General features: G+C 41.7%; 1 protein-coding gene across 4 annotated transcripts in view; it reads right to left on the bottom strand.

The window, feature by feature from the left end:
• The window catches only part of RNASET2 (ribonuclease T2), a 54,434-nt gene that overhangs the window by 17,486 nt on the left and 22,248 nt on the right, over window positions 1-14,700 (bottom strand). For all 4 annotated transcript variants that reach the window (XM_075862453.1, XM_075862454.1, XM_075862451.1 and 1 more), the window contains 4 exons: window positions 13,153-13,213; window positions 10,439-10,494; window positions 2,230-2,287; window positions 582-646 (listed from right to left, as the gene is read on the bottom strand). In XM_075862453.1, coding sequence (XP_075718568.1) covers window positions 582-646; window positions 2,230-2,287; window positions 10,439-10,494; window positions 13,153-13,213 — 240 coding nt within the window. The remainder of the gene's footprint in view (window positions 1-581; window positions 647-2,229; window positions 2,288-10,438; window positions 10,495-13,152; window positions 13,214-14,700) is intronic.

Here is a 14,700-nt window from a genome sequence, read left to right as displayed (position 1 = left end):
ACGAGTGATCAGAGTAACGAGGCAAAAATTGTCCGGTGTAAGAGGACCTTTATTCTTTACAATTTGCACAAATGAAGAAAAATACTATTGACCCACGTCATTTTCTCAAACCAGCAATGTCCAAATGGGTGTTTTGCTGTTACACATACAAACATCAACTCATGGGCAAATGAGAAAAATAAATTAGCTGTACGTTGGAGTAACATTAATGTAGAAAAAAATAATAATTAAGCTCCTTTTGACTTTATAGGTAATGAGATTTCATATTGGACTATTTCAGTGACACTGCTAGCTGTGTCACCTTTAAGGCGAAGTACAAGTGATGACATCACAAGTGTTGATGTTATGAAATAACAGGTGTGATGATGTCACCAGCAGTATGAGATTATAGGTGTTATGATGTCATAATGGACTACTTCAGCGATATTGCTTCTTCTTACTTTATACTTACAGCAGAACGTGATAAAATACACATCCAAATTTATTCAGTGCAGTTTTAACACACTCAGTATAACATGGACTATTGTTTATTACATTACTCTTTCCAACGTAACTATCCCCCCATCTTTTTTTTTTTTTACCAAAAATAAGAACCGTTTGGATGCAGAATATCAGGCCACCACTTATTCATTTCCTCCAAAAGGTCCTATAAAATAGAAACATGAATTAACCAAATGACCTCAAAATTCATAACTTTTGTGTAAACAACAAAACAAACAACAAACATTTATTATGTAAAAAATATACAGTGCAAGAATATATATCATATATACAGAAATTGATACAGGTGGAGTGTTCCTATAATTTTCTGTTTTACCAAGATACCGTATTCAGTAATGGGACTAAATGTTATCTACCAACTTGATAATGGAAGGCAGTCAGCCTGGAGGCTTAGTGACAAATGTGAGCATGTTGGCCAGGGCTACAGTGACTGTTGACAGGCGATTCCCAGGTGCACCAGTTATAGAGACTTGGTTGTTCCCCCCCCCCCCTTAATATCTACAAGATACATGTCTCTTACCGATATGAATGGGAATGTGACTGTTGCACTTTTGGATTGCTACTGCAACATTGGTTGTGCAATTAGATTATTCTGTGACTTCCTAAATGTTGTTTTCTCTGTCCCAAAAGATCATAAAGTTACAGGGCAAGTGACAGTGATAGTCTATATTTTATATTGACCCCTCATTTTTCATTTTTTCCTCCCCGCCATCCAAAAGATTGGTTTAGATGCCGTTGTCATAAATGACCGTGGCAGCTAAGTGATTAAACAGCCGGGATCAGAGTTATCTCCAATCCCAGCCATTGCGGTGCGTTTTTTATATGGTATTTATTGTATATTACAAGTTATGTTTTCGTTTGCTACAGTTGACGTTTGTTCAATATACGTGGCTTGGTTCTTCGTATCTGTCGTGAATTCAGTGATAGTTAGCAAAAACAAAGAAGCAATGTCTGCAGCACATTCACTTATTAAATCCTTTAGACTATGTTCACATCAAGTTTCTTTGTCTACATTTGACGTATACCCCAGGAAATGTTCCCAATGTATACGTTAAACTTAGGCTGTCCTCGGTGCCTAACAGTGGCATCAAAGTAAAACAAAGAGGCAACAGCAATTAGACAATTCTCAAGAAAATATGGGCCCTAGGAAGGGTTTGGTATTGCAACTCCTAAGAAAGGTTGCTTCACGTGTTTAGGTCGCAACAATTGTAATGACACGAGCAAAGGAGACATTTCTGCCATCTATGAACGGGTAGAAAATATTTGATAAAGCATTTCTATACCGGTCATTCATCTTTTGTTATTTATTGTGGTTTGTTCTACATTGGGAAGACAACACAAGAATGTCACCTACCTATGAACAAACACAAATCCACATTAACTTATTAACGCATTATCGCACGGGATGAGCTCGCTCCATACTTAGTGGGTGACAGCTGTGTAATACAGCCGACACCTCGCTGCAACGGGTGGAATCAAAGATCACTTTGAAGCCTCCAATTTAACCCCTTATATGCCGCTGTCAATCACGAAGGCACATAGGTTATATGGGGATAGGTGGGCATATTTTTTTTTATATTTGCCATCACACAATTAGGTATCTTCACAAAAAAGTATTATCTACTAATACATTATCTGTGACACTGGCTACTTTGGTAAAACCCTTGCTTGGAAAGCCTAGTACAACTTCATAACCGTTAGAATCTGTAAGTATTTTATGTAGAATACCTGTATGTTGGATAAGTCCAAGGGCCAGGAGCAATTGCACATTTCTGATTTATCTGGCCTAAAAAAAAAAAACATTTGATAACATTATGCTTTCTTACAATGATAAATACTAAAATGAAAATGACTAAGTAATACATTGACAATACACTTCCAAATACCGTTTTTGAGCTTGTTTACCAGATGTGGAATCTACTGTTCTACTATAAATTGAAGGCTATACATCATTTTGCTGGAGTGCTGCTGCGAAAAAAACAACCTAAACAGCTAAGCTTGGGAAATGCGTTCAGAATATTGTTTGTTCTTGCATGGGTACTTTTGTATTAATATATTGAAGCAGTGTTTTTGTTTTTTCAATCACCGATAACAGCTAATTTCTTGGTCCCACATTGGATCCCTGTCAGTTTTGCCAATGAAGCAAAAAAAATAAAAAAAATATTGTGCTCAGAGTGGGCAAGGCTTTGTCTTGGCTAAAAGCTCCACTTTCCTATTAACAACTAGGTGGTTGTAGCAGAGTGACAACCCCTATAGAAGCTTATAATAGAAGCCTATAGCAGCTGTAATCTTTAGGGTATGTTCATACAATTAACAAAATACGTCTGAAAATACGGAGCTGTTTTCAAGGGAAAACAGCTCCTGATTTCCAGACGTTTTTTGAGCAACTCACGTTTTTTACACCCATTTTTGGAGCTGTTTTCAATAGAGTCTATGAAAAAACGGCTACAATTACGTCCCAAGAAGTGTCCTGCACTTCTTTTGACGAGCCGTCATTTTACGCGCCGTATTTTGACAGTGACGCGTAAAATAAAGGCTCGTGGGAACAGAACATCGTAAAACCCATTGCAGGCAATGGGCAGATGTATGCAGACGTAATGGAGCCGTCTTTTCAGGCGTAATTCGAGGCGTAAAACGCCTGAAATACGTCTGAAAATAGGTCGTGGGAACATACCCTATGTTCACACGACCTCTTTTCAGACATAATGGAGGCGTTTTACGCCTCGAATTACGCCTGAAAAGACGGCTCCAATACGTCGGCATACATCTGCCCATTGCCTGCAATGGATCTTACGATGTTCTGTGCAGACGAGCTGTCATTTTACGCGTCGCTGTCAAAAGACGGCGCGTAAAATGACGGCTCGTCAAAAGAAGTGCAGGACACTTCTTGGGACATAATTGGAGCCGTTTTTCATTGACTCCAATGAAAACCAGCTCCAATTACGTCTGTAAAAAACTATGCGAAAAACACAAGTACATGCAAAAACGGCTGAAATTCAGGAGCTGTTTTCTCCTGAAAACAGCTCCGTGACAATGGCAAACGAGACAGATTCATGGCTACATGGAGGAGCTGGATTCTGTTTGCAGAAAGCGAAGCCTTGCCACGTTGGCTGGAAGAACACACCTAAATCTTCTTTGGCGTCCGTACGTCTTGATCAGAGGCCCCCCCCCCTCTCCACTATACATCTTACCTGTCCCACGGTCCTTCCCTCTTCCGTTTTCTTTGTTTTTCTTTTCTCCCCCCCCTGTCTCTTAATTTTATTTTTATTATATGTTCCCTTTTTTTTGCACTATATTATATAATACATCAGATTGATTATATTGTGCTAATTCTTCAGTACTTATTTGTGCCTTATTGAATGGTTCTTACGCAAGGTACACTGCTTGATGCCAATAATGCATATGCTCTTTATGTATAACATGTATAACATTCGCATTGTATGCAAAAATCTTATGTAAAGTGGTTCAGTTGAACTGCCACTCGTTCAAATGCATTGAAGTTGTTATTTGTTTGTATTGAAAATTTAATAAACTTTGATAAAGAAAAAAAAAAACAGCTCCGTAATTTCAGACGTATTTTGCGTTTGCGTGTGCACATACCCTAAAAGTGTACATAACTTTTTAAGTGACTTTTCAGAATAAGCTGTCATATGTGGATAGAGCGTAACTGCTTTCTTCTATACACTGTACACAGAGAGGAGTAGAATCCTGATTCCCCATTTCTATTTAGAACATAGCAGCAGCATGGAGGACATTACACAGCAGTAATGAGCAGTGTAGCTGTAATTCCAGCTCTGGGGTAAGATAGAACACTTACTAGAGAGTGCACAGGGTCGGTTTTAGACAAAGTAAAAATTAGGGCTCAAAATGCTGAAATATCGTACCAATAACACAGTAACATATTATAGTCCTAATCACAATACAATATTATCAAAAATACCATTATAAACGGCCCAAATAATACCACCATACCATCACCATTATACCATTACCACACAAAAAACAACTAAAAACAGCCCTCAGGTCTTCAGCATCTCACTGTGACCAAGAGACCATGAACTCACATATCCAAGGATTTCATCACGGATCTTTACAGTTCCGATGGTAAAATTGTTATCTGGGTTGTGGTTGATCAATTTAGTGAGCAATGTGATTTCACACCTCTGCCGCAATTACCCAACTCCCCGACACTAGCCAGACTCTTCATCCAACACATTGCCAGGCTACATGGGGTTCACGAAAATATTGAACGTAGTTTATTTTAAATTGTTGGAGGGCTTTCTGTGCTAGAACTGGCGTTGACCTCTTTCACCTCTGCATATTATCCTGACACCAACGGGCGAGCAGAGCACCAGAATCAGAATTTTGGAGAAATATCTGCAGCGATATGCGTATGAACAACAGGCTGACTGGGTATCATACCTACCACACGTTGAATTTGCATTAAAGAGGCTCTGTCACCAGATTTTGCAACCCCTATCTCCTATTGCAGCAGATCGGCGCTGCAATGGAGATAAGAGTAACGTTTTTTGTTAAACGAGCATTTTTGGCCAAGTCATGACCATTTTTATATTTATGTAAATGAGGCTTTCTAAAGTACAACTGGGCGTGTTTAAAGTAAAAGTACAACTGGGCATGTATTGTGTTCGTTACATCTGGGCGTTTTTTCTTCTTTTACTAGCTGGGCGTTGTGTATAGAAGTATCATCCACTTCTCTTCACAACGCCCAGCTTCTGGCAGTGCAGACACAGCGTGTTCTCGAGAGATCACGCTGTGACGTCACTCACTTCCTGCCCCAGGTCCTGCATCGTGTTGGACGAGCGAGGACACATCGGCACCAGAGGCTACAGTTGATTCTGCAGCAGCATCAGCGTTTGCAGGTAAGTAGCTACATCGAATAAAGGAGAAAAAGCACCCCAACATTTGTAAAGCAATGTCTCCCGATTACGGCAATACCCCATATGTGGTAATAAACTGCTGTTTGGACCCACGGCACGCCTCAGAAGGGAACGAGGGCCATTTGGATTTTGGAGCGCAGATTTTGCTGGAATGGTTTTCGGTGCCATGTCGTGTTTGCAAAGCCCTGGAGGGACCATAACAGTGGAAACTCCCCAAAATTGACCCCATTTTGGAAACTACACCCCTCAAGGAATTTTTCTAGGGGTGTAGTATGCATTTTGACCCTACACGGTTTTTGCTAAATTTATGGGAATTATGCCATGAAATGGAAAATCTTTTTTCTAATAAAATGTAGTTTTAGCTAAGATTTTTTCATTTTTACAACAGATAAAGGAGAAAAAACACCCCAATATTTGTAAAGCAAACTCTTCTGAGCACAGCAATACCCCATATGTGGTAATAAACTGCTGTTTGGACACATGGCGGAAGTTAGAAAGGACGGAGCACCATTTGACTTTTGGAGCTCAAGTTTTGCTGGAATGGTTTGCGGCCCCATGTCACATTTGCAAAGCCACTGAGGGGCCAAAATAGTGCAAACCCGGCGAAAGTGACCCCATTTGGGAAACTATACCCCTCGTGGAATTTATCTAGCGGTATAGTGAGCATTTTGACCCCACAGTTTTTTTGCTGAATTATTGGGATTATGCAGTGAAAATGAAAATCTACATTCTTTCCACTAAAATGTTGAATTGTTTTCATTTTCACAAGAAATAAAGGAGCAAAAGCGCCCCAACAATAGTAAAGCAATTTCTCCCGAGTACGGCAATACCCCATATGTGGTTATAAACTGCTGCTTGGATACACCGCAGGGCTCAGAATGGCAGGAGTGCTACTTGGCATGTAGATTTTGGTTGATTGTTTTTTGGGCTACATGTCGCATTTGCAGAGCCCCTGAAGTACCCGTACAGTAGAAACCTGAGAAGTGACTCCATTTTGGAAACTTTACCCCTCAGGGTAATCATCTAGGGGTGTACTCAGCATTTTTATCCCACAGGTGTTTCATAGATTGTTTTAGAACGAGGCAGTGAAAATGAAAAATATATTTTTTTCCCAAAAATATGTAGTTTTGCACCCAATTTTTTTTCCCACAAGGGGTAATAGGAGAAAAAACAACACATAATTTGTTACCCAATTTCTCCCGAGTACGGCAATACCCCATGTGTGGCCCTAAACTGCTGTTTGGGCACATGGCAGAGCTCAAAATGGAAGGAGTACCATGTGGCTTTAAGAGCACAGATTTTGCTGGACTGGTGTATGGACGTCATGTCGCATTTGCAGAGCGTTCTTAGGTACCAGAGTAGAGTGTAAAACCCTGAGAAGTGACCCCATTTTGTAAACTACACCCCTCAAGGCATTTATCATTTGCCTGGACATATGACAGGGCTTAGGAGTGAAAGGCCAATGTGAGACCTATTTTGGTGATTTTCGAAGCATTAGCCCACAACGGCAGGGCTCTGAGGTCAAATAGCAAAACAAACCCCCAAGTAGTGACCCCCATTTTGGAAACTGAACCCCTCAAGGCATTTTGACCACACAGGTTTTTTTTTTTCTATTAGAAATGAATGCTCAGTGGATGGTGGAAAGTGAAAATTTCCACAGGTATGTGCCATTTTAGTGCACAATATTTTGTGCCCAGTTCGTGCCACTGAAGACAAATACCTCAAACTGTTAAGCGGGTTCTCCCGGGTATGGCGATGCCATATATGTGGACGTACACTGCTGCTTGGGCACGCTGCAGGGCGCGCCATTTGGCTTTTGGAGCGTGGATTTTGCTCGCTAGTTGTTTTGTTTGGGGTTTTGCTGGTATTTCAGTTATGATGTGGGGGTACATGTAATCTGTGCGGAGAACATCAGGGGTATAATAAGAGAGTATAATAATGGGGTGAATAAATAATTATCCACAGATATGCGGCCGGTGTCGCACTGATAAATGGCGCCCAATCTTATCCGCTTTTGGACACTTTGCACATTTTGCATCGCCATATTCTGAGAGCCAAAACGTCTTTATTTTTTCTCCACCGGAGCCGTGTGAGGGCTTATTTGTTGCGGGACAATCTGTAGATTTCATTGGTACCATTTTGGGGTACATGCGATTTTTTGATCACTTTGTATTTCATTTTTTTGGCAAGCAAGGTGACCAAAAACCTGCAATTCTGATGTTTTTTATTATTTCTTTTTTTCGGCGTTCGCCATGCGCTATGAATGACAATTTTACGTTATTCTGCGGGTCGGTACGATTACGGTGATACCAGATGTATATAGTTTTTCTTATGTTTGAAGCGTCTGCACGATAAAATCACTTTTGTTTCAAATAATTTATTTTTGGTGTCGCCATATTCTGAGAGCCATAACATTTTTATTTTTCCGTCAAAAAAGCGGTGGGAGAGCTTGTTTTTTGCGGGACGGGCTGCGTTTTTTAATGGTATAATTTTGGGGTACATGCAACTTTTAGATCCCTTTTTTTATTCTGTTTTGCGAGGGGTAATGACTAACAAACAGTGATTCTGGAATAGTTTTTTATTAATTTTTTTTACGGTGTTCACCGTACGGGTAAAATAGCGTGATATTTTTATAGTTGGGGTCGTTACGGACGCGGGGATACCACATGTGTACTTTTTTTATGTTTTTTCCTATAATAAAAGACTTATTATAGGAAAAAAGGATGTTATAGTGTTTTTTAACATGAAACTTATGTTTTTTTACTTTTTTACAACATTTTTATTAAGTTGTTTTAACTTTTTTTTTTTGTCCCACTAGGGAACTTGAAGGCATGAAGCCCTGATCGCTATTCTAATACACTGCACTACCTACATAGTGCAGTGTATTAGAGCTGTCAGCTATTCACTGACAGCAAGCCTATTAGGCTTCGCCTCCCGGCGGGGCCTAATAGGCTTCCGTACTAGGAAGCGATTGTTAGGCTATGGTTGCCATAGCAACCATCGGAACACCCGCGGGTGCCGATGGTTGTCATTAGCAACCATAGGGAACGATCTAAGGGGTTAATCGGCCGGATCGGAGCCTTGCTCCGGTCCTGGCCGTTAGGGCACGATGTCAGCTGTGACAAGCAGCTGACACCCGCGCCCATGGCAACCATCGTGGTTGCCGACAGGCTACAAGACACTTCGATGCATCGATCACGTTAATCGATGCATCGAAGGTGTTAATCGGCCGGATCGGAGCCTAGCTCCGGTCCTGGCCATTGCAGAGGGGCGTCGGACAGCTGATTCCCGGCGGTGATAGCGCTGGCTCAGCTTCTGAGCCAGCGCCATCACATACACACGTCATGGAGCTGTGATTGGTCAGTCTGCTTTGACTGACCAATCACAGCGATCGCCGGCAGGAGACCGCTGTGAATGGTCCCCTGCCGTCTTACTGTGCCGGCCAACTGTCATAAACAGTTGACGGCACAGTTCTGTCACCTTGTCCTTTGACAGGGTGACAGAAATTAGCAAGGACGCGCCGGTACGTCCCTGTGCCTTAAAGCACTTCAATGCAGGATGTACCGGTGCTTCCTGGTGCGCTAAGGGGTTAAATTAATAAACATCTTTTTGATACAATATATATATTTTAGTCTATATGCTCCTTTTGTTCGATTTTAGTTTATATCATACTATTAGATTAGCATAAATTGTTTGAAAAGTTAGTGTACGGGTCTGTTCACATCAGCGTTGCCCATCCGTTGAGGGGTTCCGTCTGAGGTTTCCGTCAGGTTAACCCCTCAACGGAAACCTAAGCTTCCGTTTCCCTCAGCATTGATCTCAATGGTGATGGAAACGTTGTTAATGGTTTCCGTTGGTCACCGTTGTGACAGGGTTCCGTTGTTTTGATGGAACCAATAGCGCAGTCGACTGGTGGTTTGGTATTGGCCCACCATGGGTGCACTTAGCCATATGCCTTAGGCCTCATTTACACGAGCGTGTGCGTTTTGCGCGCGCAAAAAAACGCTGCGTTTTGCGTGCGCAAAAGGCAATTGACAGCTCTGTGTGTCATCCGTGTATGATGCGCGGCTGCGTGATTTTCGCGCAGCCGCCATCATAGAGATGAGGCTAGTCAACGCCCGTCACTGTCCAAGGTGCTGAAAGAGCTAACTGATCGGCAGTAACTCTTTCAGCACCCTCGACAGTGAATTCCGATCACAATATACACCAACCTGTGAATAAAAAAAGACGTTCAAACTTACCATGAACTGCCTGCTTCCTCCAGTCCGGTCTCCCGGCCGTTGCCTTGGTGACGCGTCCCTCTCTTGTCATCCGGCCCCACCTCCCAGGATGACGCGGCAGGCCATGAGACCGCTGCAGCCTGTGATTGGCTGCAGCCTGTGCTTGGCCTGTGATTGGCTGCAGCTGTCACTTGGCCTTAATTGTCATCCCGGGAGGTCGGACTGGAGGAAGGAGCCGGGACTTATCGGTAAGTCCGAACTTCTGTTTTTTTTAACACGTATATGTATATTGTGATCGAAAGTCACTGTCCATGGTGCTGAAACAGTTTAAGTCTTTGAGCACCGTGGGCAGTGACTGTCTCCTGACGTCGCGTACCCGAACATTTTTTGCCGGGTTCGGTCAAAACGAGTTCGGCCGAACCCGGTGAAGTTCGGTGCGCTCATCTCTAATTTGACACTCCGTTTGGATGTTTGTAACCAGAAAAGCACGTGGTGCTTTTCTGTTTACATTCATCCTTTTGACAGCTCTTGCGTGATTTTCGCGCATGCAACGCAGGACCGTCCGTGTGGCATGCGTTGTTTTCACGCACCCATTGAAGTCAATGGGTGCGTGTTGCGTGAAAAACGCAAGAATATAGAACATGTCGTGAGTTTTACGCAACGCACTCACGCAGCGCAAAATTCACGCATCGTCTAAACAGCCCCATAGACTATTATAGGTGCGTACGACACGCGTGAAAAGCACGCGCGTCGCACGCGCGTATAATACGCTCGTGTAAATGAGGCCTTATAGTAATAATAATTATTAGAATATATTACCACAGTCCGTGCAGTGTCCAATAGTTTGGAAGAGACTCACAGTGTTTTTCAGCCATCTGCATAAAATAACAAATGAAAATAGAATTGACAGTAAGTGGCATTTGAGGTTTATTTTGTAATACATTTTTTGTTATATTTTTTAGACCAAAAATAAGAACATTCATAAATAAACTCCCTGAAGTTATTTAATAAATAATACAATTTGTAACACACTCACTTTATAAGCTGTAAATGCAGACTGCATGCTATAATTTCGTTTTACACTAATAACTGTGGCCCTCCTTATTTTCGGATTTGCATAGTAGTGATTGGTTGAACATATTGGAAATGATAAACTTTATAAAATGCTTACCTTTGCTGGCCTCCACCACTCCAGTATTGAGATTCTGGTCACTATGGACAAATTCTCACCGTGGCAGTTTGGCACATGACATCATTAGGGACAAACTCACCAGAATCTAAACATAGACCAGATTTGCCAACATAGACATTTATGGCATATCTGAAGAATATGTCATAAATGTCTGATAGCTGCGGGTCCCACCTCTGGGACCCACACCTATATTGAGAACTGGGAGAAGGTACGGTGGCCACTGGCCACAGATTCTGGGCAGAGCCGCGCACTAGTCCCCGCCTGAAATCTGTGGGCAGCATACACCGCACCAAGCGAAACGGGGATCGGATGAACCCAGTTCTCAATGCAGGTGCAGATCTATCAGACATTTATGGCATATTCTGTGGATATGTCAAAAATGTCTAAGCCAGGAATACCACTATAAGGGTGGTCTCACACACAGCGTATTTTGGGGGGGAAGCTGCCGCAGTTTTTGAGGCAGTTTTTTTAACCAAAGCAAAAAGGAGAAGTATAATTCCTTCCTTTATATGTCCCATTCCTCTTAAATCCTCTTCTGGCTTTGGCTCAAAAACTGCGGCATTTAAAAAAAAGTAAACGCTGTATGTGAAACTACAAAGGCCGGGTTCCCACGTAGCGTAAACATGTAATTCGTGTAAAACTTAATTCTGTGAGGAAATTCCGCAGCATTTACAGTAGCAGCAAAGTGGATGATATTAAGAAAATGTCATGCCCACGCAGCAGAAAAAACCTGCAGCGTAAACATTAATAAATTGACCAGTAGTGCAAAATATAATTCCGCAGGATGTCAAGCTATGCTATGTTTTTGTTGATTTTCTTTTGCGGGTTTTCCCTATTGAATTCAATGGGGGTGCAAAACCCGCAACAGAAAGCCAAGTGTTGCGACTTTTGCGGCGGAATCGTGGCGATTATTCCTCAAAAATCAAAACTCCGGGAAAAAATAAATAAATCATACAGACTGCCCTCCTGGGATGACGTTTCATCCCATGGGACCTCTACAGCCAATCACAGGTTGCAGCGTCACATGGCCTGCAGAGAGGAAGGAGGGAGAAGTATCGATATCCTGTTTTTTTTTTCGAGAGCTGCTTTCCGCTGTGGAAATCCTGTCCGAAAAACCGCACCACAATGTGGTGCGATTTTTCAGACGGAAGGTGATGTGAGTTCCAGGTCGGATACGCTAAACTAAGTTTTTATGCAGCGTATCAGACTCGTGGGAACCCGACCTAAAAGGAGATTTTTGTTTGTTTTATGTAAATTAAGCTTAAAAACTGTCTAATGAAAGGTTTGGCAACTTTCTAATAAACTATGTGTTTCAGCTCCTGACCATTTTTAACATCTTGACTTGCTGTCAGTGAATGGAAACATTCTTGTTGTTAGCCCCCCCTGTCTGGCACTTTTGGGGCTGTTTATCAGATGCAATTACAAGCATTAGTATAGTGCTACTGATGCATCACACTGATGCTCTAATGTCAAGAAGCCGGTTACGGTAACAGTCTGACTGTAAAAGACTATGTCACTGGTAATAAATGATTGGTTCCAACCAATGAAAATGTGTTCCATTGGTCAGAAGACGACTCGTTTAAAATTTTACTGAGCAAATATTAAGACCATAGCATTGAATAAGCAAGGCACATGCATGATGCTTGAAAATCATTTATATCCTTACAGATATCGGTCACTGTGACCAGCATCCAAATGGTTAAGAACTGTGTTGTTACACTTCGTAAGGTCTTTAGAGTACATGACACAACTTGAACTGAATCATTTTTTGAGATCTCCATTTAATGCTATATTTAGAAATGGTGGGTTTAGTATGAGCAACCCCAGCCCCACCTCAATAATCCTTCTTTTAGAGTGCGTCATCCCCTACAGCTAGTTTCTCTACTCTCGCTTTCCTGCTCCATACTGTTTCCTCCCACGGGTTCATTGTTTGGTTGTTCCTTACTGATATTCATCTTAAAGCTTGGGCTTTGCCCCCCGGTATTGTTTATCATATTTAATATGACACTCAGTCGGGCTTGTCTGTTACTTTGTCAACCTCATACCTGTTTAAACTTTGTTGCACCACCTTTATTATTGAAAACTTAATGAAAAAGCAAAAAAAAAAAGTTAACTAAAGAAATAATTCCTTTAGTCCATCTTTACATGGGACAGGTGATGGATTATCAGATATTTTGGATCATCTAACGTCATAGAAAACATATAAATCTCACTTGCTACGGATGACAAACCTCATCAAGAATGTGGAATTTCACAAGTGCATCCGGCACTAAAGGAATTTCACTTGACTTAGCAAAAAAATGGCTTAAAATATTCCATAATAAAAGATCAAGGAGCTTACCATACATACTGTAACTGGCCACTGATGAACCAAAATGAGTTTATTCCAATCTGTGTGTTTTCTAAAAATAATTAGAATAAAAAATAGTTAACATGTATAAAATGGTAAAATGTATTGTATTGCTGGAAGTATAACTTCCATTAAAGTTATGTTATCATGTCATTATAATAAAATAAGGGATTAGAAAGTAATTAATCTAACTTTATAGTCTACTGTACTATATAAACATCTCTTCACTATATACAGTCATCATAGAGTATATTAACAAACCATGCAGGACAATAAACCTTCCCTCTCTTGGGCATAAATCTAGGAATATTGTGATCATATAAAGGAGCCTTATATGTGATAAGTAAATTTAAAGGGCTTGTCCGCTACCGGACAACTGATGACCTATCCACCAAATAGGTCATCCGTATATGATCGGATCGACACCCGGACACCGCAGCGACCAGCTGCTCCGACTGCCTCTGGGCGCCGGACATCCATGCCGGAAGAAGATGGCTCTGGCCACGGAATAGAGGCCAAGCTGCAGTACTGCAGTTCTGATCCTAGTCAAGTGAATAGGAGCAGAGTGGCAGTTCTGCAGCACGGCCGCTATGCAATGTACGGAGCCAACTGTTTCCGGCTCCGTACATTGCATACTGTGCAATAACATCCGATGCCCGCAGGCAGCCGGAGCAGCTGATCGTGCGGGGTCCGGGTGTCGCACCCACTCCAGTCATATACTGATGACCTATCCGGTGGATAGGTCATAAGTTGTCCGGTTGTGGACAACCCCTTTAATAAAAGTCTGATTAACCCCTTAAGGACATGGCCAATTTTGGTCTTGAGGACAGAATACATCTCCCTCTTTGCATCCCGGCGCTGATAACCTTTTTATTTTTAGTACGACGTAGCTGTATGAGACTTTGTTTTTTCCGGGACGAGTTGTACTTTATGTAAGTACCATTTTTTTGGTACAAACACATTATCATTTTATTTATATAAGTTTTTATTTTGGCAAAAATGCAAAAAAAAAAGCATTTCCGCAGCAGTTTTTTTTTTTTTACACCATACACTGATTATCAGAAATAATGTTATACATTTGTTGTACAGGTTGTTACTGTCGTTGTGATACCGAGTATGTGTATATTATTTCATATCTTGGGTTTATTCGTTGTAAAAAATGTGCATTTCCTTGTATCACTGAGCAGAGTGCAGAGGATGCAAAGGATCCTCCACCCATCGTGGGAACGGGATAGGCAAGTATGTATGTTATTATTTTTCTATTTGGTCCGTTCATATGGGGGCATTACACTGTGTATTGGAGGGAGGGGGGCATTATACTATGTATGGGAGGGAGGGGGGCCTTACCTATTATATAACCGAGAAGGACGTGGTGTCCGAAGCTCACATAGAGCTCCGCCCACAGTCCAACCACCAGTTAGTTCCGCCCACAGCCAGAAGACTGGAAGGAGATGTGAGTTATTAGTGGTGTAGCGATAATGCCCCCCCCCTCCCATACACAGTATAATGCCTCCCTCCCATACACAGCATAATGCCCCC

Source organism: Rhinoderma darwinii, chromosome 4 (genome assembly GCF_050947455.1).
Source record: "Rhinoderma darwinii isolate aRhiDar2 chromosome 4, aRhiDar2.hap1, whole genome shotgun sequence".
In the NCBI taxonomy this organism is placed as follows: domain Eukaryota; kingdom Metazoa; phylum Chordata; class Amphibia; order Anura; family Rhinodermatidae; genus Rhinoderma; species Rhinoderma darwinii.
Note: the sequence above shows the minus strand (reverse complement) of the source record. Positions and strands in the feature narration are given on the sequence as shown.